Source organism: Schistocerca cancellata, chromosome 3 (assembly GCF_023864275.1).
Source record: "Schistocerca cancellata isolate TAMUIC-IGC-003103 chromosome 3, iqSchCanc2.1, whole genome shotgun sequence".
In the NCBI taxonomy this organism is placed as follows: domain Eukaryota; kingdom Metazoa; phylum Arthropoda; class Insecta; order Orthoptera; family Acrididae; genus Schistocerca; species Schistocerca cancellata.
Window position 1 is genome coordinate 885,293,277 of NC_064628.1, and position 26,072 is coordinate 885,319,348.

Sequence of the window (26,072 nt, forward strand, 5' to 3'; positions counted from 1 at the left end):
ATACCTTAGGTTTTTCCAGAAGAATCTGTGTCCTCCTGATGATACACTACATAATAACACATTTCTGCACAACTATGAGAAATGGGACTTATGAATTACAGCACTAAAATCAGTCGTTCTGTAACTCTATTTCTTCTTCTCCAACTTTTCTTTCTCAGGCTTATCATTATCATTTTTTGCTTTCTTCCTTAAGTTTTCATCTTTGTTATTGTACATTTCCTCTGGATCCTCACCAAACATAGTATTCTTGTTGTTAAACTCATTCTAATTTGAGGTTAATTTTCTTTTCCCTGGCTCAACAGCAATTTCACCATCTTCTCCCCTCCCTCCGTTTCATCACCCAATTCTTTTTCATCCACTTCAACATTAATCTCTTAACCCAGATGACCCATTACAAGAACAGGTCCATTGCCATGTATTAAGCTGAATGTAACTGTTGAGTATGTAGAGCCAGCCTTCAGGACACAAAATGGCACTTCTATGCTCTGACAACATTCCAAAGCTTCCACCAGTGCAATATTAATTTCACCCACCCTTTGCTTTCTACATCTACATCTACATCTATACTCCGCGAGCCACCTTACGGTGTGTGGCGGAGGGTACTTATTGTACCACTATCTGATCCCCCCTTCCCTGTTCCATTCACGAATTGTGCGTGGGAAGAACGACTGCTTGTAAGTCTCCGTATTTGCTCTAATTTCTCGGATCTTTTCGTTGTGATCATTACGCGAGATATATGTGGGCGGTAGTAATATGTTGCCCATCTCTTCCCGGAATGTGCTCTCTCGTAATTTCGATAATAAACCTCTCCGTATTGCGTAACGCCTTTCTTGAAGTGTCCGCCACTGGAGCTTGTTCAGCATCTCCGTAACGCTCTCGCGCTGACTAAATGTCCCCATGACGAATCGCGCTGCTTTTCGCTGGATCATGTCTATCTCTTCTATTAATCCAACCTGGTAAGGGTCCCATACTGATGAGCAATACTCAAGAATCGGACGAACAAGCGTTTTGTAAGCTACTTCTTTCGTCGATGAGTCACATTTTCTTAGAATTCTTCCTATGAATCTCAACCTGGCGCCTGCTTTTCCCACTATTTGTTTTATGTGATCATTCCACTTCAGATCGCTCCGGATAGTAACTCCTAAGTATTTTACGGTCGTTACCGCTTCCAATGATTTACCACCTATGGCATAATCGTACTGGAATGGATTTCTGCCCCTATGTATGCGCATTATATTACATTTATCTACGTTTAGGGAAAGCTGCCAGCTGTCGCACCATGCATTAATCCTCTGCAGGTCTTCCTGGAGTACATACGAGTCTTCTGATGTTGCTACTTTCTTGTAGACAACCGTGTCATCTGCAAATAGCCTCACGGAGCTACCGATGTTGTCAACTAAGTCATTTATGTATATTGTAAACAATAAAGGTCCTATCACGCTTCCTTGCGGTACTCCCGAAATTACCTCTACATCTGCAGATTTTGAACCGTTAAGAATGACATGTTGTGTTCTTTCTTCTAGGAAATCCTGAATCCAATCACAAATCTGGTCCGATATTCCGTAAGCTCGTATTTTTTTCATTAAACGTAAGTGCGGAACCGTATCAAATGCCTTCCTGAAGTCCAGGAATACGGCATCAATCTGCTCGCCAGTGTCTACGGCACTGTGAATTTCTTGGGCAAATAGGGCGAGCTGAGTTTCACATGATCTCTGTTTGCGGAATCCATGTTGGTTATGATGAAGGAGATTTGTATTATCTAAGAACGTCATAATACGAGAACACAAAACATGTTCCATTATTCTACAACAGATTGACGTAAGCGAAATAGGCCTATAATTATTCGCATCTGATTTATGACCCTTCTTGAAAATGGGAACGACCTGCGCTTTCTTCCAGTCGCTAGGTACTTTACGTTCTTCCAGCGATCTACGATAAATTGCTGATAGAAAGGGGGCAAGTTCTTTAGCATAATCACTGTAGAATCTTAAGGGTATCTCGTCTGGTCCGGATGCTTTTCCGCTACTAAGTGATAGCAGTTGTTTTTCAATTCCGATATCGTTTATTTCAATATTTTCCATTTTGGCGTCCGTGCGACGGCTGAAGTCAGGGACCGTGTTACGATTTTCCGCAGTGAAACAGTTTCGGAACACTGAATTCAGTATTTCTGCCTTTCTTCGGTCGTCCTCTGTTTCGGTGCCATAGTGGTCAACGAGTGACTGAATAGGGGATTTAGATCCGCTTACCGATTTTACATATGACCAAAACTTTTTAGGGTTCTTGTTTAGATTGTTTGCCAATGTTTTATGTTCGAATTCGTTGAATGCTTCTCTCATTGCTCTCTTTACGCTCTTTTTCGCTTCGTTCAGCTTTTCCTTATCAGCTATGATTCGACTACTCTTAAACCTATGATGAAGCTTTCTTTGTTTCCGTAGTACCTTTCGTACATGATTGTTATACCACGGTGGATCTTTCCCCTCGCTTTGGACCTTAGTCGGTACGAACTTATCTAAGGCGTACTGGACGATGTTTCTGAATTTTTTCCATTTTTGTTCCACATCCTCTTCCTCAGAAATGAACGTTTGATGGTGGTCACTCAGATATTCTGCGATTTGTGCCCTATCACTCTTGTTAAGCAAATATATTTTCCTTCCTTTCTTGGCATTTCTTATTACACTTGTAGTCATTGATGCAACCACTGACTTATGATCACTGATACCCTCTTCTACATTCACGGAGTCGAAAAGTTCCGGTCTATTTGTTGCTATGAGGTCTAAAACGTTAGCTTCACGAGTTGGTTCTCTAACTATCTGCTCGAAGTAATTCTCGGACAAGGCAGTCAGGATAATGTCACAAGAGTCTCTGTCCCTGGCTCCAGTTCTGATTGTGTGACTATCCCATTCTATACCTGGTAGATTGAAGTCTCCCCCTATTACAATAGTATGATCACGAAACTTCTTCACGACGTTCTGCAGGTTCTCTCTGAGGCGCTCAACTACTACGGTTGCTGATGCAGGTGGTCTATAGAAGCATCCGACTATCATATCTGACCCACCTTTGATACTTAGCTTAACCCAGATTATTTCACATTCGCATTCGCTAATAACTTCACTGGATATTATTGAATTCTTTACTGCTATAAATACTCCTCCACCATTGGCGTTTATCCTATCCTTGCGGTATATATTCCATTCTGTGTCTAGGATTTCGTTACTGTTCACTTCCGGTTTTAACCAACTTTCCGTTCCTAATACTATATGCGCACTATTTCCTTCAATAAGAGATACTAATTCAGGAACCTTGCCCTGGATACTCCTGCAGTTTACCAATATTACGTTAACTTTTCCTGTTTTTGGTCTCTGAGGACGGACGTTCTTTATCAACGATGATAATGTCCTCTCTGGTAAGCCGTCAGGTATTTTATCGTTTCGCCCAAGGGGGGGTCCCTCTAACCTAAAAAACCCCCGTGTGCACGCCACACGTACTCTGCTACCCTAGTAGCTGCTTCCGGTGTGTAGTGCACGCCTGACCTGTCTAGGGGGGCCCTACAGTTCTCCACCCAATAACGGAGGTCGATGAATTTGCAACCATTATAGTCGCAGAGTCGTCTGAGCCTCTGGTTTAGACCCTCCACACGGCTCCAAACCAGAGGACCGCGATCGACTCTGGGCACTATGCTGCAGATATTAAGCTCAGCTTGCACTCCGCGTGCGATGCTGGTTGTCTTCACCAAATCAGCCAGCCGCCGGAAGGAACCAAGGATGGCCTCAGAACCCAAGCGGCAGGCGTCATTCGTTCCGACATGTGCTACTATCTGCAGCCGGTCACACCCAGTGCGTTCAATAGCTGCCGGAAGGGCCTCCTCCACATTACGGACGAGACCCCCCGGCAAGCACACCGAGTGCACACTGGCATTCTTCCCCGACCTACCCGCTATTTTCCTGAGGGGCTCCATAACCCGCCTAACGTTGGAGCTCCCTATAACTAATAGGCCCGCCCTCTGTGACTGTCGGGACCTTGCCGGAGAATCGGCCACTGGCCCAACAGGCGAGGCATCCTGTGGTGGCTCGGAAACGATGTCATCACCACTAGGAAGCACCCCGTACCTGTTGGAAAGGGGTAAGGCAGCTGCCACGCGGCCAGATCCCACTTTCGCCTTTTGGCCAGGCACGCGAGAGCCCACCACTGTCCGCCATTCACCCTGGAGTGATGGCTGACCGGTAAGATGCTCACTGCCGGAAGACGCAGCGACATCAGGGGTTCCATGTGATTCCAAGGCCACCGAAGTAGGCATAGGTCTCACCACAGTTGCCCCAACGCCACTACGAGCCGACGCCTGCGCCTCGAGCTCGATGAGCCTAACAGACAAAGCCTCCACCTGCCCCCGAAGAGTGGCCAATTCTCCTTGCGTCCGCTCACAACAACCACAGTCCCTACACATGACTGTTTACCCTACCCTATACGGTGACAAATTCCCAAGATAATCTTCTGATGAGCTACTCTGATAATCAAGAAACACTCACTGAAATACGAGACGCAAAAACTACGCTAGGTTTTCCCAGAAAAACTATTTAAAAGCTAAGCGCAGCAAATAAGTACAAAAACGCTTTATACAAACAGTACTGTGCTGCTGCTGGTGCTCTCGCTCTCGCTGTCACAAGACAACTGCTGATTCAAGTGACTAGTGGCTAACGGCCGCGAAACAAACAAAGACGGTTTTAGGGCGCTTTCTGTTCTAAACGATCAAGAAAACACTAAGAAATCTAACACGAAAACTACGTAAAGTTTTATCAAGAACTGTTAGTTACTATGCAGAGCAGATAAACACAAATAGAATCCCTTCCTTAGTGGAAGGTCGTAAACAAAATGCAAAATAAACGCTTTATACAAACAGTACTGTGCTGCTGCTGGTGCTCTCGCTCTCGCTGTCACAAGACAACTGCTGATTCAAGTGACTAGTGAATACGGCCGCGAAACAAACAAATGACGGTTTTAGGGCGCTTTCTGTTCTAAACGATCAAGAAAACACTAAGAAATCTAACACGAAAACTACGTAAAGTTTTATCAAGAACTGTTAGTTACTATGCAGAGCAGATAAACACAAATAGAATCCCTTCCTTAGTGGAAGGTCGTAAACAAAATGCAAAATAAACGCTTTATACAAACAGTACTGTGCTGCTGCTGGTGCTCTCGCTCTCGCTGTCACAAGACAACTCCAAGAAGAATCTGTTTCACATCAAGTGACTGATTCCTGCAGAAGCCATGTTCAGTTATCTCTTCAAGATCACAGACACTCACTGAGAAAATGATGTCTTCCCATCTCCAATTTTCAGTTGCGATATCAAGAAATGTCCAGCATAAATAGTGACTGTTCTCCTCTTTAGAAAATACAGTCAACAAGCTCTGATTCAAAGATGTACTTATTTTCACAGCTTGTGCGCAGAACTAATCAAACCATACACATTGTCTTGCCTTCAGTAATCACTGTGACCAAGTAACAAAAGAGTAAACGGTCACAGTTCATTTGTTGCTGGACAACATTTCTTTAATAGAGTGGCACATGATGCAAAGCTGGGATGTACAGACTTGTTAGTACTGCAGACTTCAAACCCCTCACTATGACTACTTAAGGGCTGGGCGAGGGGGAGAAGCTTACATAATTAGTTCATATTTATTTCATAAATATTCACTTTATTTAACAAAGGCAACAACAACGTGTTTTTACAGAAACATTATCTCCTTTCCAACAGGGAATGAAAAACGAGGGAGGGGCGCCGGGGGTGGGGGGAGGAGGACTGCTACCAGATCAACAGCAGGCCACAGTCTGTGCTCCCCTATATAAAGCATATCCATGCAAATATTTTTAAGGACAAATTAAATCAATTATAAATGGAAATTGTTTTAATTGCTATTATTATTGCTACTATATATGCACTCTTACTGTTTGTGTGATAAGATTAATCTTCTCATTTTTCTCATCTTGCAAGGCCTTCAGCTGTGCTCGAACATGAATCAGCTCATTGCTCATTCTGTCTCCTGTTTACAGGCAGAGAAATTATCTTGAAATAATCAATAAATAATTTTGCTTTATTTTATTTTATTAAGTTAATCTATCTTTCCCAGTGTTTACTGTTTCCACAGTTTGGCAAATTTATTTTAACTTTGTGGCTAGATTCTTCCTGTCACCACAGTCGTCACTTAACCTAAAGGAGGAAACTCTTGAGCATCATATTTTCTGAACTGAAAATTGGGGACGACACCAGCTTTTGGCAAAACAAGTATGAAAAGCTGCCTAAGAAACACACTTAGGCTGGCCAATTTAGCAGATCCATGATCGCTAATGCAACATGTGGATTTGATCTGGTTCTGCCTCTTTGACCTCATAATCAATAAAATAACCTTTGTCTAGATCTTTACGTCATGATAAAGCATCAATTGCTTTTTCCCCCCACGAATAATAGAATGCTTTATCACAGCCTAAAGATCTTGACAAGATTATTTTTTTCATTATAACAGAGGTTATTCTATTCATTATGAGGTCAAAGAGGCAGAACCAGATCAAAGCCACAATCCACATTAACAATCATGGGTCCGCTACATCAGCCAGCCTGAGTGTGGTTTTTAGGCAGCTTTCCACACTTTTTTTGGCGAAATCTGGGCTCATCCCCAATCCCCAGTTCAGAAAATATGGTTTGCAAAAACATTGTTCTTACTGTCATATTCAACACACCTCCAAAATATTGCACATTATCACCTGCCATATTAAAACTAGAGGTAGAAATTATTTGTGTTGCCATCTTTACATTTGTATGTTGTCCATTTTGTGTTTAATTAGTGGTTCTTCTTCTCCTTCTTCTTCTTTTTCTTTTTCTTTACAATAGTTTCTCACAATGCTATTTCTGGTTGCTTTGTGTGCTCTAACCAGTAGTACTCACTCTGTGAGACAAACCTCCACAACATGATATGACACTGCCTCAGCCTATGAGAACTAGATCTGCAGAAGTATTGCATATTTTGAGAAGTAGGAATGTGGTCTATTTACAGTTAAGTTCATTGATAAGAGGTTACTAATTCATTTGTATGCTTTGCTAGGTCTTGTGATTAAGTTACTAAATAGTTCCATTAGTTCTCCATGATTCTAACTGTGTGGGAATTGCAGCTACATATGCATGTTTCTGTGCTGTGTAATGATGACAATTTTAAAGCTCACCATTTTTACTGAATTAATGGAGTGATGAATTATGTGTATTATAGATTCCAAACATCAGCTTTGTGAACTTGTTTAACCCTCCCATTACCAAGCTTTTTCACACCTCTATTCTACCAAGTGGGGTATTTGGACTACCCCAAAAGAATTTTGTGTTTTATTGTAATATTTGTTCTCGGATTTCATTATTTCCATTGAATGGGTTTATTTGGTATTGAAAAACAGCTTTTCAGGTTATTAGAAGTATTTAATCAGATCACAGATACAAAGTACAAAAAAAATTTTATATCTTTCACTAAATTCAGTACTCAACGAACAGAAAATTAATAATCTATGTACTTCAAAAGAGTCACTGCAGTAAAATAACACAAGACTTTTTTTAACTTTTCAGTCAAGTACATTTTTGCACTGCATGCACTTCACAATAACAGTTTCTTCTCTGTGTATATTACAAACAGGTTTCTAGCACATTACACAACAGAATCTTGTTTTCCGATCTTCGTTTCTCTTGCAATCTTGACATTGTTGTGACGTTGGTAACTTGGAACACTGGGTCTGGATCACTGCTATAGGAATTGCAATGCCACAAGCTTTCAGTGCATCTTGTACATCTTTATGAAGACCGTTGATATTTTTGGCTCTTTCTTCCATGTTGCCTTTGCTGAGTCCAAATGCCAGTTCAGTCATGAAGAGTTTACATCAGCTTCGGTTATTCTTTTGCCATTCAGGAAATCTTTGAGTGTACAGAACATATGCATTCAGTGCTGCAATATCTATCATTTCCATGAAGATTCCTAGTGGCCACCGCCTCGTTCCTCTAACACAACTGTATTCTCTTGTCATTTTGTCCCCATTATCTACAGCACCTTTGGTTTTGTTGTAGTGCAGTATGATTTCGGGTTTGCGTTCACTTTCTTCACCACTCACTTGTCTCTCATAATGCTCAGCAGAGAGTAGTATTACTGCCTTTCCCTTTGTTGGAACATAGAAAACTAGGGTCAAGTCACTTGTGAAACTAAACATTGAAGAGTGAACATCTCTCTTTATGTTTGCAAGAATTCCTTCAGAATCTCTTTCTTATTGGAACGCAAGGTACCAACCAATGTTGTGTTTCATTTTAGTAGAGCAGCAGCCAAACGAAAACTAGTGAAAAATTATCAGTTGGTACACCATGACCGTTATTCAGAAATGGTTCCATTAGATCCAAAACAACTCTCTGTCCTTGATTCCCTTCCCAAGTAGTGTCCACCATCCCTGTGTAAATTTGGATCCATAATAAGTAAGATGTCTTCACATCAGCACAAACCCAAATTTTAATGCCATACTTGCCAGGCTTGCTCTTCATATAAACCGTAAAAGGGCAGTTTCCTTGGTACATTGCTAATTGTTCATCAATAGGCATGTATTCACAAGGATAGAAGTTCTTGCACAAGTTAGATTGAAATTTGCCGAACACTGCCCTGATGGCTTGTAGCTTGTCCTTGGTTTCTTCAATTCTCTGTGCTCTTGTGTCTCTGTTGTCAAATTGCAAGAATTTAGTATAGACAAAAATTGGTTTCTTGACATGGCAGCAGAAAAGAATGGTTCCCGAAAGGCAACATTTCCTCCCCACAGATCGGAAGCACTTGTGCAATGTCCATCAGTTCGACCAGCTCCTATTAGCATTGCTAATACAGCATACACTTCAGTTGCATTTATCCCTCTCCACGTGGTTTTCGAAGAATGAGCTGCATTCCACAAAGAAATTACTCATTTATCTTCCCTGTTCATTTCTTCTACAATGATGTTCACGCTTTTCGGTGAGATGAATAATAAAAATGACTCGGTTATTGTTTTGACAGTTTTCCATCATTCATTGGGCCAGGTGTTCCGTTCAAAATGTTGTGACGTCGACACTGCCCACCTTTTGGTGGTTCACTAGAAAATTGCAGTCCACTTCTAGAAACAAACAAATTTCCAGTGTCTTCGTCTTCTTCTTGTTCCCCGGTACCAAATGTAGAGACTCATTGTGCTCATGTTGTGGACGGCTGTGATGCAATGGTATGCCATTCTCCAGGGCTGCATCAGCGCATCAGGGATTCCATGCGACGGAGGGTGGATGCATGTATCCTCACTAACGGGGGACATTTTGAACATTTCCTGTAACAATGTGTTTGAAGTCACGCTGGTACGTTCTGTTGCTGTGTATTTTCGTTCCATGATTAATGTGATTTGAAGAGAAGTAATAAAATGAGCTCTAACATGGAAAGTAAGTGTTTCCGGACACATGTCCACATAACATATTTTCTTTCTTTGTGTGTGAAGAATGTTTCCTGAAAGTTTGGCCGTACCTTTTTGTAATACCCTGTGTTATATACACAGACACAAGCAGACATTTGTAAAGGCCTTTACAAATGTCTGCTTGTGTCTGTGTATATGCGGATGGATATGTGTGTGTGTGCGCGAGTGTATACCTGTCCTTTTTTACCCCTAAGGTAAGTCTTTCCGCTCCCGGGATCGGAATGACTCCTTACCCTCTCCCTTAAAACCCAAATCCTTTCGTCTTTCCCTCTCCTTCCCTCTTTCCTGACGAAGCAACCGTTTGTTGCGAAAGCTAGAATTTTGTGTGTATGTTTGTGTTTGTTTGTGTGTCTATCGACCTACCAGCGGTTTTGTTTGGTAAGTCTCATCATCTATCTTTTTAGATATATATTTTACACGTGGAATGTTTCCCTCTGTTATATTTATATATCTAAAAAGAAAGATGATGAGACTTACCAAACAAAAGCGCTGGTAGGTAGATAGACACACAAACAAACACAAACATACACACAAAATTCAAGCTTTCGCAACCAACGGTTGCCTCATCAGGAAAGAGGGAAGGAGAGGGAAAGACGAAAGAATTTGGGTTTTAAGGGAGAGGGTAAGGAGTCATTCCAATCCCGGGAGCGGAAAGACTTACCTTAGGGAGAAAAAAGGACAGGTATACACTCGCGCACACACACACATATCCATCCGCATATACACAGACACAAGCAGACATTTGTAAAGGCAAAGAGTTTGGGCAGAGATGTCAGTCGAGGCGGAAGCACAGAGGCAAAGATGTTGTTGAAAGACATGTGAGGTACGAGCGGAGGCAAATTGAAATTAGAAATTAGCGGAGATTGAGGCCTGGCGCATAGCGAGAACAGAGGATATGCTGAAGGGCAAGTTCCCATCTCTGGAGTTCTGACAGGTTGGTGTTAGTGGGAAGTATCCAGATAACCCGGACGGTGTAACACTGTGCCAAGATGTGCTGGCCGTGCACCAAGGCATGTTTAGCCACAGGGTGATCCTCATTACCAACAAACACTGTCTGCCAGTGTCCATTCATGCAAATGGACAGTTTGTTGCTGGTCATTCCCACATAGAACGTGCTTTCACACGTGGCTCTGCCTTTGATCATGTACACCTTCCGGGTTACAGGACTGGAATAGGTGGTGGTGGGAGGGTGCATGGGACAGGTTTTACACCGGGGACGGTTACAAGGGTAGGAGCCAGAGGGTAGGGAAGGTGGTTTGGGGATATCATAGGGATGAACTAAGAGGTTACGAAGGTTAGGTGGATGGTGGAAAGACACTCTAGGTGGAGTGGGGAGGATTTCATGAAGGATGGATCTCATTTCAGGGCAGGATTTGAGGAAGTCGTATCCCTGCTGGAGAGCCACATTCAGAATCTGATCCAGTCCCGGAAAGTATCCTGTCACAAGTGGAGCACTTTTGGGGTTCTTCTGTGGAAGGTTCCGGGTTTGAGGAGATGAGGAAGTGGCTCTGGTTATTTGCTTCTGTACCAGGTCGGGAGGGTAGTTACGGGATGCAAAAGCTGTTTTCAGGTGGTTGTTGTAATGGTTCAAGGTTCCGGACTGGAGCAGATTCGTTTGCCATGAAGACCTAGGCTGTAGGGAAGGGACCGTTTGATGTGGAATGGGTGGCAGCTGTCATAATGGAGGTACTGTTGTTTGTTGGTGGGTTTGATGTGGACGGACGTGTGAAGCTGGCCATTGGACAGAAGGAGGTCAACGTCAAGGAAAGTGGCATGGGATTTAGAGTAGGACCAGGTGAATCTGATGGAACCAAAGGAGTTGAAGTTGGAGAGGAAATTCTGGAGTTGTTCTTCACTGTGAGTCCAGATCATGAAAATGTCATCAATAAATCTGTACCAAACTTTGGATTGGCAGGCCTGGGTAACCAAGAAGGCTTCCTCTAAGCGACCCATGAATAGGTTGGCATACGAGGGGGCCATCCTGGTACCCATGGCTGTTCCCTTTAATTGTTGATATGTCTGGCCTTTGAAAGTGAAGAAGTTGTGGGTCAGGATGAAGCTGGCTAAGGTAATGAGGAAAGATGTTTTAAGTAGGGTGGCAGGTGATCGGCGTGAAAGGAAGTGCTCCACTGCAGCGAGGCCCTGGACATGCTGAATATTTGTGTATAAGGAAGTGCAATCAATGGTTACAAAGATGGTTTCCGGGGGTAACAGACTGGGTAGGGATTCCAGGCGTTCGAGAAAGTGGTTGGAGTCTTTGATGAAGGATGGGAGACTGCATGTAATGGGTTGAAGGTGTTGATCTACGTAGGCAGAGATGCGTTCTGTGGGGGCTTGGTAACCAGCTACAATGGGACGGTCGGGATGATTGGGTTTGTGAATTTTAGGAAGAAGGTAGAAGGTAGGGGTGCATGGTGTTGGTGGGGTCAGGAGGTTGATGGAGTTAGGTGAAAGGTTTTGTAGGGGGCCTAAGGTTCTGAGGATTCCTTGGAGCTCCGCCTGGACATCAGGAATGGGATTACCTTGGCAAACTTTGTAAGTAGTGTAGTCTAAAAGCTGACGCAGTCCGTCAGCCACATACTCCCGACGATCAAGTACCACAGTCGTGGAACCCTTGTCCGCCGGAAGAATGACGATGGATTGGTCAGCTTTCAGATCACGGACAGCCTGGGCTTCAGTAGTGGTGATGTTGGGAGTAGGATTAAGGTTTTTTAAGAAGGATTGAGAGGCAAGGCTGGAAGTCAGAAATTCCTGGAAGGTTAGGAGAGGGTGATTTTGAGGAAGAGGAGGTGGGTCCCGCTGTGACGGAGGACGGAACTGTTCCAGGCATGGTTCAATTTCAATAGTGTCTTCGGGAGTTGGATCAATATGAGTAGGATTAGGATCATTTTTATTCGTGGCAAAGTGATATTTCCAGCAGAGAGTACGGGTGTAGGACAGTAAATCTTTGACGAGGGCTGTTTGGTTAAATCTGGGAGTGGGGCTGAAGGTGAGGCCTTTGGATAGGACAGAGGTTTCGGATTGGGAGAGAGGTTTGGAGGAAAGGTTAACTACTGAATTGGGGTGTTGTGGTTCCAGATTGTGTTGATTGGAATTTTGAGGTTTTGGAGGGAGTGGAGCTGGAAGTGGGAGATTGAGTAGATGGGAGAGACTGGGTTTGTGTGCAATGAGAGGAGGTTGAGGTTTGCTGGAAAGGTTGTGAAGGGTGAGTGAGTTGCCTTTCCGGAGGTGGGAAACCAGGAGATTGGAGAGTTTTTTAAGGTGGAGGGTGGCATGCTGTTCTAATTTGCGGTTGGCCTGTAGGAGGATGCTCTGAACAGTCGCTGTGGATGTGGGAGAGGAAAGATTGAGGACTTTTATTAAGGATAGGAGTTGATGGGTGTGTTGATTGGCTGAGTGGATGTGTAGGTGAAGGATTAGGTGGGTGAGGGCAATGGATTGTTCAGTTTGGAACTGGTATAGGGACTGATGGAAAGAAGGGTTGCAGCCAGAGATGTGAACTTTAAGTGTGAGGCCTTTGGGGGTGATGCCAAATGTCAGACAAGCCTGAGAAAATAAAATATGAGAGTGTAATCTGGCTAGGGCGAAGGCATGTTTGCGGAGGGAATATAAATAAAACTTAATGGGGTCGTTGTGGAGGTGTTGTGAGGGTGACATGATACTAGAAGGTGGAAAGTGTAACACGAGGCTGAAATGAACTAGAAAGCAAATGGAGATCTGGTGTGAAAAAGGCGAAAAAGGGTTGGTTAGAGCTGGGCTATGTTGATCCTGTGGTGAACTTGTGTAGGTAGATAATGATGTGCATAAAGGTTAGGTGGTTGTGTTGCCGTCAAAACACGTTAAAGGGTGGAGAAATTCGGGAAAATTTCGAAAAAACTACGTGAGGATGTATTAAAAGGAGTGGTTTGGTGGTGGCAGATTATGGAAATGAGGCTAACAATTGTCTGATGAAGAAATAATTACGTTAAAACCTGCCAAGATAATCCCATTCCTGATGTCCAGGCAGAGCTCCAAGGAATCCTCAGAACCTTCGGCCCCCTACAAAACCTTTCACCTGACTCCATCAACCTCCTGACCCCACCAACACCCCACACCCTTACCTTCTACCTTCTTCCTAAAATTCACAAACCCAATCATCCCAGGCGTCCCATTGTAGCTGGTTACCAAGCCCCCACAGAACGCATCTCTGCCTACGTAGATCAACACCTTCAACCCATTACATGTAGTCTCCCATCCTTCATCAAAGACTCCAACCACTTTCTCGAAAGCCTGGAATCCCTACCCAGTCTGTTACCCCCGGAAACCATCCTTGTAACCATTGATGCCACTTCCTTATACACAAATATTCAGCATGTCCAGGGCCTCGCTGCAATGGAGCACTTCCTTTCACGCCGATCACCTGCCACCCTACCTAAAACCTCTTTCCTCATTACCTTAGCTAGCTTCATCCTGACCCACAACTTCTTCACTTTCGAAGGCCAGACATACCAACAATTAAAGGGAACAGCCATGGATACCAGGATGGCCGCCTCGTACGCCAACCTATTCATGGGTCGCTTAGAGGAAGCCTTCTTGGTTACCCAGGCCTGCCAACCCAAAGTTTGGTACAGATTTATTGATGACATTTTCATGATCTGGACTCACAGTGAAGAACAACTCCAGAATTTCCTCTCCAACCTCAACTCCTTTGGTTCCATCAGATTCACCTGGTCCTACTCTAAATCCCATGCCACTTTCCTTGACGTTGACCTCCACCTGTCCAATGGTCAGCTTCACACGTCCGTCCACATCAAACCCACCAACAAACAACAGTACCTCCATTATGACAGCTGCCACCCATTCCACATCAAACAGTCCCTTCCCTACAGCCTAGGTCTTCATGGCAAACGAATCTGCTCCAGTCCGGAATCCTTGAACCATTACACCAACAACCTGAAAACAGCTTTTGCATCCCGTAACTACCCTCCTGACCTGGTACAGAAGCAAATAACCAGAGCCACTTCCTCATCTCCTCAAACCCGGAACCTTCCACAGAAGAACCCCAAAAGTGCCCCACTTGTGACAGGATACTTTCCGGGACTGGATCAGATTCTGAATGTGGCTCTCCAGCAGGGATACGACTTCCTCAAATCCTGCCCTGAAATGAGATCCATCCTTCATGAAATCCTCCCCACTCCACCTAGAGTGTCTTTCCGCCGTCCACCTAACCTTCGTAACCTCTTAGTTCATCCCTATGATATCCCCAAACCACCTTCCCTACCCTCTGGCCCCCGGTGTAAAACCTGTCCCATGCACCCTCCCACCACCACCTATTCCAGTCCTGTAACCCAGAAGGTGTACACAATCAAAGGCAGAGCCACATGTGAAAGCACCCACGTGATTTACCAACTGACCTGCCTACACTGTGAAGCGTTCTATGTGGGAATGACCAGCAACAAACTGTCCATTTGCATGAATGGACACGGGCAGACAGTGTTTGTTGGTAATGAGGATCACCCTGTGGCTAAACATGCCTTGGTGCACGGCCAGCACATCTTGGCACAGTGTTACACCGTCCGGGTTATCTGGATACTTCCCACTAACACCAACCTGTCAGAACTCCGGAGATGGGAACTTGCCCTTCAGCATATCCTCTCTTCTCACTATGCGCCAGGCCTCAATCTCCGCTAATTTCTAATTTCAATTTGCCGCCGCTCATGCCTCACGTGTCTTTCAACAACATCTTTGCCTCTGTTCTTCCGCCTCGACTGACATCTCTGCCCAAACTCTTTGCCTTTACAAATGTCTGCTTGTGTCTGTGTATATGCGGATGGATATGTGTGTGTGTACGAGTGTATACCTGTCCTTTTTTACCCCTAAGGTAAGTCTTTCCGCTCCCGGGATTGGAATGACTCCTTACCTTCTCCCTTAAAACCCAAATTCTTTCGTCTTTCCCTCTTCTTCCCTCTTTCCTGATGAGGCAATCGTTGGTTGCGAAAGCTTGAATTTTGTGTGTATGTTTGTGTTTGTTTGTGTGTCTATCGACCTACCAGCGCTTTTGTTTGGTAAGTCTCATCATCTTTCTTTTTAGATATATTTTTCCCACGTGAAATGTTTCCCTCTATTATATTTATATATCTAAAAAGAAAGATGATGAGACTTACCAAACAAAAGCGCTGGTAGGTAGATAGACACACAAACAAACACAAACATACACACAAAATTCAAGCTTTCGCAACCAATGGTTGCCTCATCAGGAAAGAGGGAAGGAGAGGGAAAGACGAAAGAATTTGGGTTTTAAGGGAGAGGGTAAGGAGTCATTCCAATCCCGGGAGCGGAAAGACTTACCTTAGGGGTAAAAAAGGACAGGTATACACCCGTACACACACACATATCCATCCGCATATACACAGACACAAGCAGACATTTGTAAAGGCAAAGAGTTTGGGCAGAGATGTCAGTCGAGGCAGAAGTACAGAGGCAAAGATGTTGTTGAAAGACATGTGAGGTACGAGCGGCGGCAAATTGAAATTAGAAATTAGCGGAGATTGAGGCCTGGCGCATAGCGAGAACAGAGGATATGCTGAAGGGCAAGTTCCCATCTCCGGAGTTCTGACAGGTTGGTGTTAGTGGGAAGTATCCAGATAACCCGGACGGTGTAACACTGTGCCAAGATGTGCTGGCCATGCACCAAGGCATGTTTAGCCACAGGGTGATCCTCATTACCAACAAACACTGTCTACCTGTGTCTATTCATACGAATGGACAGTTTGTTGCTGGTCATTCCCACATAGAAAGCTTCACAGTGTAGGCAGGTCAGTTGGTAAATCACGTGAGTGCTTACCAACTACTTCCAGAGAATACAGTGATATTGTTGTAAACTCAAAACAGCCCTTTTGCATTTGATAAACATGTTGTCCCATATAACACTTTCATGCATAATCGGGATTTGAACCATTTTTTTTCTTTTTTTTAACATGTATACACTTTCATTTACAAGATGAAGAATTATGTTTAACAAAACTCTTTACATCTAACACTTTTCAGTACGACAATTTTTTGTTTTCATGGGTATCTTGTGAGTGCCTTCCAAACTGAATTTGTTAATGCTTGCCTATGCCATTTAGTACATTAATTTAGTTTTTTGTGAAAACAGATGCACTACATTTATACATTTAAACAGTAGGAAATCAGAAAACATTGAATGCAATAAGGAGCTAAATTACACAAAAAAGTGGAATAATAATTATAATAGTAATGTCTTTTCACTTATTACTAGTTTGGTCACAGTGATATTTTATGTTGTGTATGATTTCTATTTTGATTGGTTGGTTGGTTTGGGGGATGAAAGGGACCAGACTGCTACGGTCATCGGTCCCTTTCTCCAAATACAAAGAACACCCACAGAGAATAAAAATGAGGAACAGAATAGATCACAGACGATACAGAACAAGAGAAACTGAGACAAGGACAAGACAAAACGAACTAAAACCACACAGGGTGTGACAGTGGTTGGCCGACCATAGAAATAAAAAAGGAAAAGCCAACCACTTAGAAACACATTAAAAGATCAGTTTAAAATCATAGGCCAAAGGCCAGAATCAACACAAAAAATAAAATAAAACAGAAACACTCAGATGAAAGAATAAAAACTCCCTGCCCTAATAAAACTTAAAACTAAGGCAGCCATAACAGGGTCATCAGATAAAACGGCAGGGAGTGTATCAGGCAGCGCAAATGTCTGCCTGACCACAGCTAAAAGGGGACAGGCCAACAGAATGTGGGCCACCGTCAAAGCCGCCCCGCAGAGACATACAGGAGGGTCCTCCCGGCGCAGTAAATAACTGTGTGTTAGCCGGGAGTGGCCAATGCGGAGCCGACAAAGGACGACTGAGTCCCTGCGGTTGGCTCGCATGGAGGACCGCCACACAGTTGTCGTCTCCTTAATGGCACGGAGTTTATTGGGTGTAATCCGATCGCGCCATTCAGCGTCCCAGAGCGCAAAAACTTTTCGGCGGAGGACTGCCCGCAAATCAGCCTCTGGGAGGCCAACATCCAGAGATGGTTTACTCGTGGCCTCTTTCGCCAGGCGGTCAACATGTTCATTGCCCGGGATACCGACATGACCGGGGGTCCACACAAAGACCACAGAGCGGCCGCAACGCGCAAGAGTATGCAGGGACTCATGGATAGCCATCACCAGACGAGAACGAGGTAAACACTGGTCGAGAGCTCGTAAACCGCTCAGGGAATCACTACAGATAACGAAGGACTCACCTGAGCAGGAGCGGATATACTCTAGGGCTCGAAAGATGGCGACTAGCTCAGCAGTGTAAACGCTGCAGCCAGCCGCCAAGGACCGTTGTTCGGAATGGTCCCCTAGAGTTAGCGCATACCCGACACGACCAGCAACCATCGAACCGTCGGTGTAAACAATTCCAGAGCCCTGATACGTGGCCAGGATGGAATAAAAGCGGCGGCGGAAGGCCTCTGGAGGGACCGAGTCCTTCGAGCCCTGTGCCAAGTCGAGCCGAAGGCAAGGGCGAGGAACACACCACGGGGGTGTACGCAGAGGTACCCAGAAAGGAGGTGGAACAGGGAAAAACCCAAGCCCGCAGAGAAGCTCCTGGACGCGTACGGCAAACGGACAACCCGACCGGGGCCGACGGTCTGGCAGATGGACGACTGACTGCGGGAACAGGACACGATAATTTGGATGCCCGGGCAAGCTTATAACATGGGCAGCATAAGCGGCCAGCAAACGTTGGCGCCGGAACCGCAGTGGAGGTACACCTGCCTCCACTAGTACGCTGTCCACAGGGCTGGTGCGGAAAGCACCAATGGCAAGGCGTATCCCGCTGTGGAGAATTGGGTCCAGCACCCGTAACGCAGATGGGGATGCTGAGCCATAAGCCAGGCTCCCATAATCCAGACGGGACTGGATTAACGCCTGGTAGAGCCGCAACAGGGTAGAGCGGTCGGCGCCCCAGCGGGTGTGGCTCAAGCATCTCAGAGCGTTTAGATGCCGCCAACACGTCTGTTTAAGCTGCCGGATATGAGGCAGCCAAGTCAACCGGGCATCGAAAACCACCCCCAAAAACCTGTGGGTCTCCACCACAGCAAGGAGTTCGTCGGCAAGATAAAGCCGCGGCTCAGGATGGACTGTTCGGCGCCGGCAGAAATGCATAACGCGGGTCTTGGCTGCCGAAAACTGAAACCCATGCGCTACAGCCCAAGACTGCGCCTTACGGATAGCACCCTGTAGCTGACGTTCAACAGCTGCAATGCCAGTAGAGCTGTAATAAAGGCAGAAGTCGTCAGCATACAGGGAAGCAGAGACAGAATTTCCCACGGCTGCAGTGAGCCCGTTAATGGCTATTAAAAACAGGCAGACACTTAAAACAGAACCCTGTGGCACACCGTTCTCCTGGACGTGGGTGGAACTATAGGAGGCTGCGACTTGCACGCGGAAGGTACGATACGACAGGAAATTGCGGATAAAGATCGGCAGAGGGCCCCGAAGACCCCATCCATGAAGCGTAGAAAGGATGTGATGACGCCATGTCGTATCGTACGCCTTCTGCATGTCGAAAAAGACAGCGACCAGGTGCTGATGGCGGGCAAAGGCAGTACGGATGGCCGACTCCAGGCTCACCAGATTGTCGGCGGCGGAGCGGCCTTTCCGGAACCCACCCTGAGACGGAGCCAGAAGGCCCCAAGACTCCAGTACCCAATTTAAGCGCCGGCTCACCATCCGTTCGAGAAACTTACAAAGAACATTGGTGAGGCTAATGGGACAGTAGCTGTCCACCTCCAGAGGGGTCTTTCCAGGTTTCAAAATGGGGATGACAATGCCTTCCCGCCATTGTGACGGAAACACCCCCTCGACCCAAAGACGGTTGTAAAGATCGAGAAGGCGCCGCTGGCAGTCCACTGAAAGGTGTTTCAGCATCTGACAGTGGATGCCATCTGGCCCAGGAGCGGTGTCAGGGCAAGCAGCTAGGGCACTGCGAAATTCCCACTCACTGAATGGAGCATTGTAAGATTCTGGGTGGTTGGTGCGAAACAAAACGCTCCGACGTTCCATCCGCTCTTTAATGGAGCGGAAGGCCTGGGGGTAATTCACAGAAGCGGAACTCATAGCAAAATGCTCTGCTAAGCGATTGGCAATGACGTCGGAGTCAGTACAAACTGCTCCATTCAGTGAGAGCGCAGGGACGCTGGCAGGGGTCCGATAGCCGTAGACGCGTCGAATCTTGGCCCAGACCTGCTAAGGAGTGACATGGAGGCCAACGGTGGACACATACCGCTCCCAGCACTCCTTCTTGCCTTGGCGGATAAGGAGGCGGGCCCGTGCACGCAGCCGTTTGAAGGCGATAAGGTGGTCTAAGGAGGGATGTCGCTTGTGATGCTGGAGCGCCCGCCGGCGATCTTTAATCGCTTCAGCGATCTCAGGCGACCACCAAGGCACAGCCTTCTGCCGAGGGGACCCAGAAGAACGGGGAATGGCAGATTCGGCGGCAGTAACGATGCCGGTGGTGACGGATTGAACCACCGCATCAATGTCGTCATTAGAGAGAGACTCAAGAGCGGCAGTGGAGGAGAACAAGTCCCAGTCAGCCTTATACATAGCCCATCTGCTAGGGCGCCCAGAAGAGTGACGCTGTGGTAGTGACAGAAAGATCGGAAAGTGGTCACTACCACACAGGTCATCATGCACACTCCATTGGACAGACGGTAAGAGGCTAGGGCTACATATTGAAAGGTCAATGGCGGAGTATGTGCCATGCGCCACACTGAAGTGTGTGAAGGCACCATCATTTAAAATCGAGAGATCGAGCTGCGACAATAAATGCTCAACGATGGCGCCTCGACCTGTTGCCACTGACCCACCCCACAGAGGGTTATAGGCGTTGAAGTCGCCCAATAGCAAGAAAGGTGGCGGCAATTGGGCTATCAGCGCAGCCAGGACATGCTGCGAGACATCACCATCCGGTGGAAGGTAAAGACTGCAGACGGTAACAGCCTGTGGCGTCCACACCCGAACAGCGACAGCCTCTAAAGGTGTGTGGAGAGGGACAGACTCGCTGTGCAGAGTGTGAAGGACATAGAGGCAGATGCCACCCGACACCCTTTCATATGCTGCCCGGTTCTTATAATAACCCCGATAGCCACGGAGGGCGGGGGTTCGCATTGCTGGAAACCAAGTTTCCTGAAGAGCAATGCAGAAGAAAGGGTGAAGGCTGATAAGTTGTTGGAGCTCAGCTAGATGGTGGAAAAAACCGCCGCAGTTCCACTGGAGGATGATATTGTCCATGGCTGAGAAAGGCGTGAAAGGACTGGGAAGGCAATTTACGCCGCTTGTTCACTCACTGCCACCGATTCAGTACCCGTACGAGAGGCATCCATGGCGTCTGAGGGACCAGCGAGATCAAGGTCCTCAGCGGACGCTAGAATCTCGACTTCATCCTCAGACGCAGAGCGCGAAAGGTGCAGTGGGTTTGGTGCCACCGCAAGGTCTTTGGCCTTAGAGGTCTTTCTCTTGGACTTCTCTCGCTGAACCTTGGGTTGCACCGGCTGGGAAGGCTTCACCGATTCAGTCTCCGGGACAGAGGAGGATCGTGAAGCCCTACGCCCGGCCGCTGGTGAGGACTTATGCCACTGGCGGCCGTCATCCTTCCCGCTGGTGGAACCCTGGGAAGGGAGGGTCCCAACGGAACTCTTACGGGCGAGAGTAGCCGAAGAAGTTAGACGCTTCTCCGGCTGAGAAGCGGGGACGGACGTCCCCGACGGGTGGGAGGAGGTTGCTCCTGAGGTAGGTGGTGCAGGAGCAACTGGTTGGGTAGAGCCCCCCACAGGCAAGGGGGCAGGAGGAGTCTTACTGCTTATCGAGCTGGCTGTAAGTCTCGAAACTGATGGGGCTAGCACAGTTGTCGTAGCAGCTGCATAAGAAGATGTCATTCTCACAGGATGGAGTCTGTCATATTTCCTTTTGGCCTCAGTATAGGTCAGCCGGTCCAGGGTCTTATATTCCATAATTTTGCGCTCTTTCTGAAATACTTTGCAGTCAGGCGAGCAAGGTGAATGGTGCTCCCCGCAGTTGACACAGATGGGAGGCGGGGCACATGGAGTATCGGGATGAGACGGGCGTCCGCAATCTCGACATGTGAGGCTGGAAGTGCAGCGGGAAGACATATGGCCGAACTTCCAGCACTTGAAGCACCGCATCGGGGGAGGAATATAGGGCCTGACGTCACATCGGTAGACCATCACCTTGACCTTTTCCGGTAACGTATCACCCTTGAAGGCCAAGATGAAGGCACCGGTAGCTATCTGATTTTCCTTCGGACCCTGATGAACGCGCCGGACGAAATGTACACCCCTGCGCTCTAAGTTGGCGCGCAGCTCGTCATCAGACAGCAAAAGAAGGTCCTTATGGTAAATAACTCCCTGAACCATATTTAAACTCTTATGCGGCGTGATCGTAACAGCAACATCCCCCAACTTGTCACAAGCAAGCAACCGTCGTGACTGGGCAGAGGATGCCGTTTGGATCAGGACCGATCCAGAACCCATTTTTGACAAGCCCTCCACCTCCCCAAACTTGTTCTCTAAATGCTCGACGAAGAACTGAGGCTTTGTGGAGAGAAAAGACTCCCCATCAGCTCTCGTACAAACTAAGAATTGGGGCGAATAACTATTACCTCCATCCTGAGACTTACGCTCCTCCCACGGCGTGGCCAGAGAGGGGAACGTTTTCGGATTGTACTTTTCAGCATTAAATTGAGCCCGAGAACGCTTAGAGATTGCTGGCGGCTGGCCGCCAGCGAGAGATGATGTACCACGCTTCATTGCGGGTCATCCGCCCTGATGCCACCTACTCCAACCAAGGGCCCTCCCCACGGGTGCCACCCAGCCGCAGCAATAGCCACCTGGCAGGATGTCCATTGCCGGGAGTCCTGATGCCCCAGGGAGACGAGCATCTACTCCTTGGCATACGTGGGGAGTTAACGGCGCAGGCATCGGTAGAGTGATCCCTGTGTTGTCAGGGGGCTACAACCAAGAGGGTACATGGCGGCCCCACCACAACGGACTGGCTACCATGCTGGATCTTAGGTGCAAAACTGTCCAAGGTCGTCGTCGCAGTTAAAAGAAACACTGCAGAGTGCAGCGTGGGAATTGCACCCAGGGACGTATCCTCGCCCAAGAGATGGAAAACGAGCGGGACACCATTGCAACGACGGATACAGTGCACCACGTAAGGCGCCCTTCCCCAATTGGCTCGCTCTTCGGAATAATTTAGAAAGATGGAGGTCAAACCCGAGAGGGGACCATCACATAAGGCCGAAACATGTGAGGTTCCTTTTAGTCGCCTCTTACGACAGGCAGGAATACCGCGGGCTTATTCTAACCCCCGAACCCGCAGGGGGATTCTATTTTGAGGCCTGCATAAATGGAAGAGGGAGCAGCTAACAATTCTTGTTCTTTCTTTTACATCAATGAAGGATATTTCCTGGTTTTCACTATATGTTAAGAACTGTTTCGGCATTTAAAATGATGTGGTATTTTAACTATTTAAATATTATGTCTAAGCAATGGGAAGGAAGAAATTAGTTACATTGTGTCAAGAAACAGACCCCGTTAAATTTAGACAGATCAAGTGAGAAACAAACACTTAGAAGCAATGGAATAGCAAATATAAATCAGATTTGATAAAGATGGGTACTGAGAGTAAGAGAGACTGAAAGGAGAGAGAGGGGGACAGTCATGGTGAAGGAGAGGACTTATTTAAACATGCAAAGACTAGCTGATTTCACTGCTAAGCTGTAAAGATATTGTGGTACTCCCTGTTTGGCACACATATTATTTGCACACAAGGGAAATAAAACACACTCAACAATGATTATGATGATACTATAAGAAAACTTTACATGTGAGAACTTTAAGAAAAGAAAGCACTTTTCACTGTCACTTTTTGCACTTTGGGACACACATATCAATTCTTGATGATTGTGTGTGTGTGTGTGGGGGGGGGGGGGGGGGGGGGGGAGCATTGGTGGCAGTGACGAGGCATGAGGGTTGTGAGGGCAGGCAGTGGCGGGCATGTCACGTGGCAGCAGACAGGGCAGCCCTGAAAGCAACAGTCGCAGGATACCTACAAAGTTTTGGAAAGTCTCACGGCATTTGGCACGTAGTTTTTCCTTCTTGTGTTCTTCCCATAAGTCCACTAGGAATTGCACACTGTCTGATTGTTTTTTGGTGATGACTGCATGTGTATCCACATTGTGGCCATGTGTTTCGGTCTGGGGAATGGTTTCACATCATGAACCATGATTGCCATGATTTGTACATTGTGTGGATTGCTCTTGTTTATGTGGGCTACCATTTTTTTTGCATGTCACCCATACATTACTGCTTGCACTGCATAGGAACTGGCATTCTGTGGTATCCTTTTCATTGCAAATTTTGCAGTTCAGCATTGCTTTTATATGGATTAAAGCCAGCCTCTTGTTTGTTGGTATGGTGAGGACAACCTCGTACCATGTAGATCTGGCCTGCCCCGGTATTGCTCGTTTTGAGTTCCAGACTACCTGCCAATCATGCTCTGGAAATTTTGTCTCGATTCTTGTTTTGCTCGTTTGCCCTCTTAGTGCACCACAGATGTGTTTCACTGTCCATAGTGGTGGATTAGCCACAGTGTGGAGTGCGTAGCTCTTGTTGGGTGTCAGTTACCTTATGTGTTGTTTCTTGAAGGAGATATGGCTGGTATCTACCGGCACTTCCTCTGACCATGGCTTGTAGGTATTTATTAGGCAGGCTGTGATGCTGTCTCCATTCTTGTTCTCTACTTGGATTGCTCTGTCCAGCAATACCGCAGCACAGTTCATCTTCAAATCAACCAATCCCAGCCCTCCTTCCTCCTTTCTCAATGAGCACATTGCCTGTGACACTGAATATCTCCCATCTCCACAACAGGTAATAGACACCCCCTTGTATAACTCATGCAGTTTCTGTTGGTGTGGTGTGCATAGTATCTGTGCCACATACCAGGCTTCCAACATGATTGGTGTGTTGACGAGTTCGACTCTTTGTCCCAGTGTTAGATATCAATTCACATGAGTCCTGAAAAGCCCTCTTATTGTATGTAGTATTGTTCGTCAGCTTTGTGCCACAACCTTTAGTAGACATTTTTGTATTTCTATGCCGTGCCTGCTGGTTGTCACACTTCCTTTGCCAATGGTAAGCAGCACTGTTTTCCTGGGATTCACCCATGCTCCTGATGTGTTTTGGAAAGTTCTTATGATTGGCTCTATTTCGTCAATGTCCTTCTCATTGTTGACAAAAATTCCCACTTCACTGGCACAGGCCATGCATCTGTTTGTGTTCAAATTTGCTAACTATTTAGGCTGGCTGCCAGTTTCGGTAGAAGTGGGTCAAGTGCCCCAGAACCCTTAGAATGATGACCTATCACTCTAACAGATTACCTACAGAACCCACAGTATCAATTGCTCACAGATAGCTTTTCCTGTGTTCTAGTAGTTCTGGTGTTACCTTTAATTAACATTTATGCCCGTTCTGCTTAACGACAGCACATAGTATTAACTAAATCAGAGTTGTGGTTGATATTCTATCAACATACAACATTTGGTATACATCTGAGTGTCTGACATCTGAAGGTTTGGATTTGAGAAACAAGGAAGTTTACTATTTATTGCTTAAAGCAATAATATGAATTTAGTAGATTAACTGTTTATGATTTTCTAAAACTGTTTGTCATTACCATTGCAAAATCATAACTGCTACTTAAACTTCCTGTTTTGGGAAATCCTAATCCTGATATTGAACCACACTGTTCAATTTTTGTTCAGTCTTTATCACTTATGTGCCTTTTGACATGGTTGAAAATCACTTATCCATATCTTTTTAGCACTTGATGTGTTTTTCTTGTTGTTCTCCCTTTATCTAAAACAAGCCCTGATACTACAATACTGGGATACCATGAATTTTCAGGTTTCTGTTCAACTAATAACACGTTTTATCAATGACTAACACAGTTTGCTACTCTAAGATAAAAATAATTTTAATCCAGTTAAATGCCATTTGCCCATATGTTAATAATTACTAACTTCCATGATGATTCACAAACAGACACAAGTACAAAAACACACAAATCAGAGATTGTTACTTATGTAAACAACCATTTATCTAGTATTATGGAGAACTTGCAACAAAACTTACACACCAAGACAGTGATGTTTCCCACAACAGAGCTTGAAGTCTGGAAGACAATACAGGAATTAAAAAATATGAACTCAGCAGCCAAGATGAAGTTCCAGTCTCTGTTCTGAAAGCATGCATAGACAGCATAAAGGCCCTATTAACAAACATAAATGGGTCCTTTAGTTCAGGTATTTTTCCAGGGTACCTAAACCGCACACGAGTTTTGCCCTTACCAAAGACAGGTAACGTGGAGAATATTGAAAACTACAGGCCAGTTTCACTACTGTCTTCATTCTCAAAAATAACTGAATTAATCACGAAATGTATACTAATGAGTTATATGAATAAATAAATCTTTTAATGAAGCACAATTTGGTTTCTGAAG

At 45.8% G+C, this 26,072-nt stretch overlaps 1 protein-coding gene across 2 annotated transcripts in view; it reads right to left on the minus strand.

The window, feature by feature from the left end:
- LOC126175954 (spindle assembly abnormal protein 6 homolog) overlaps positions 1–26,072 on the minus strand; it is a 144,287-nt gene that overhangs the window by 37,574 nt on the left and 80,641 nt on the right. For both annotated transcript variants that reach the window (XM_049923041.1, XM_049923040.1), the window contains exon 6: positions 5,942–6,036. In XM_049923041.1, coding sequence (XP_049778998.1) covers positions 5,942–6,036 — 95 coding nt within the window. The remainder of the gene's footprint in view (positions 1–5,941; positions 6,037–26,072) is intronic.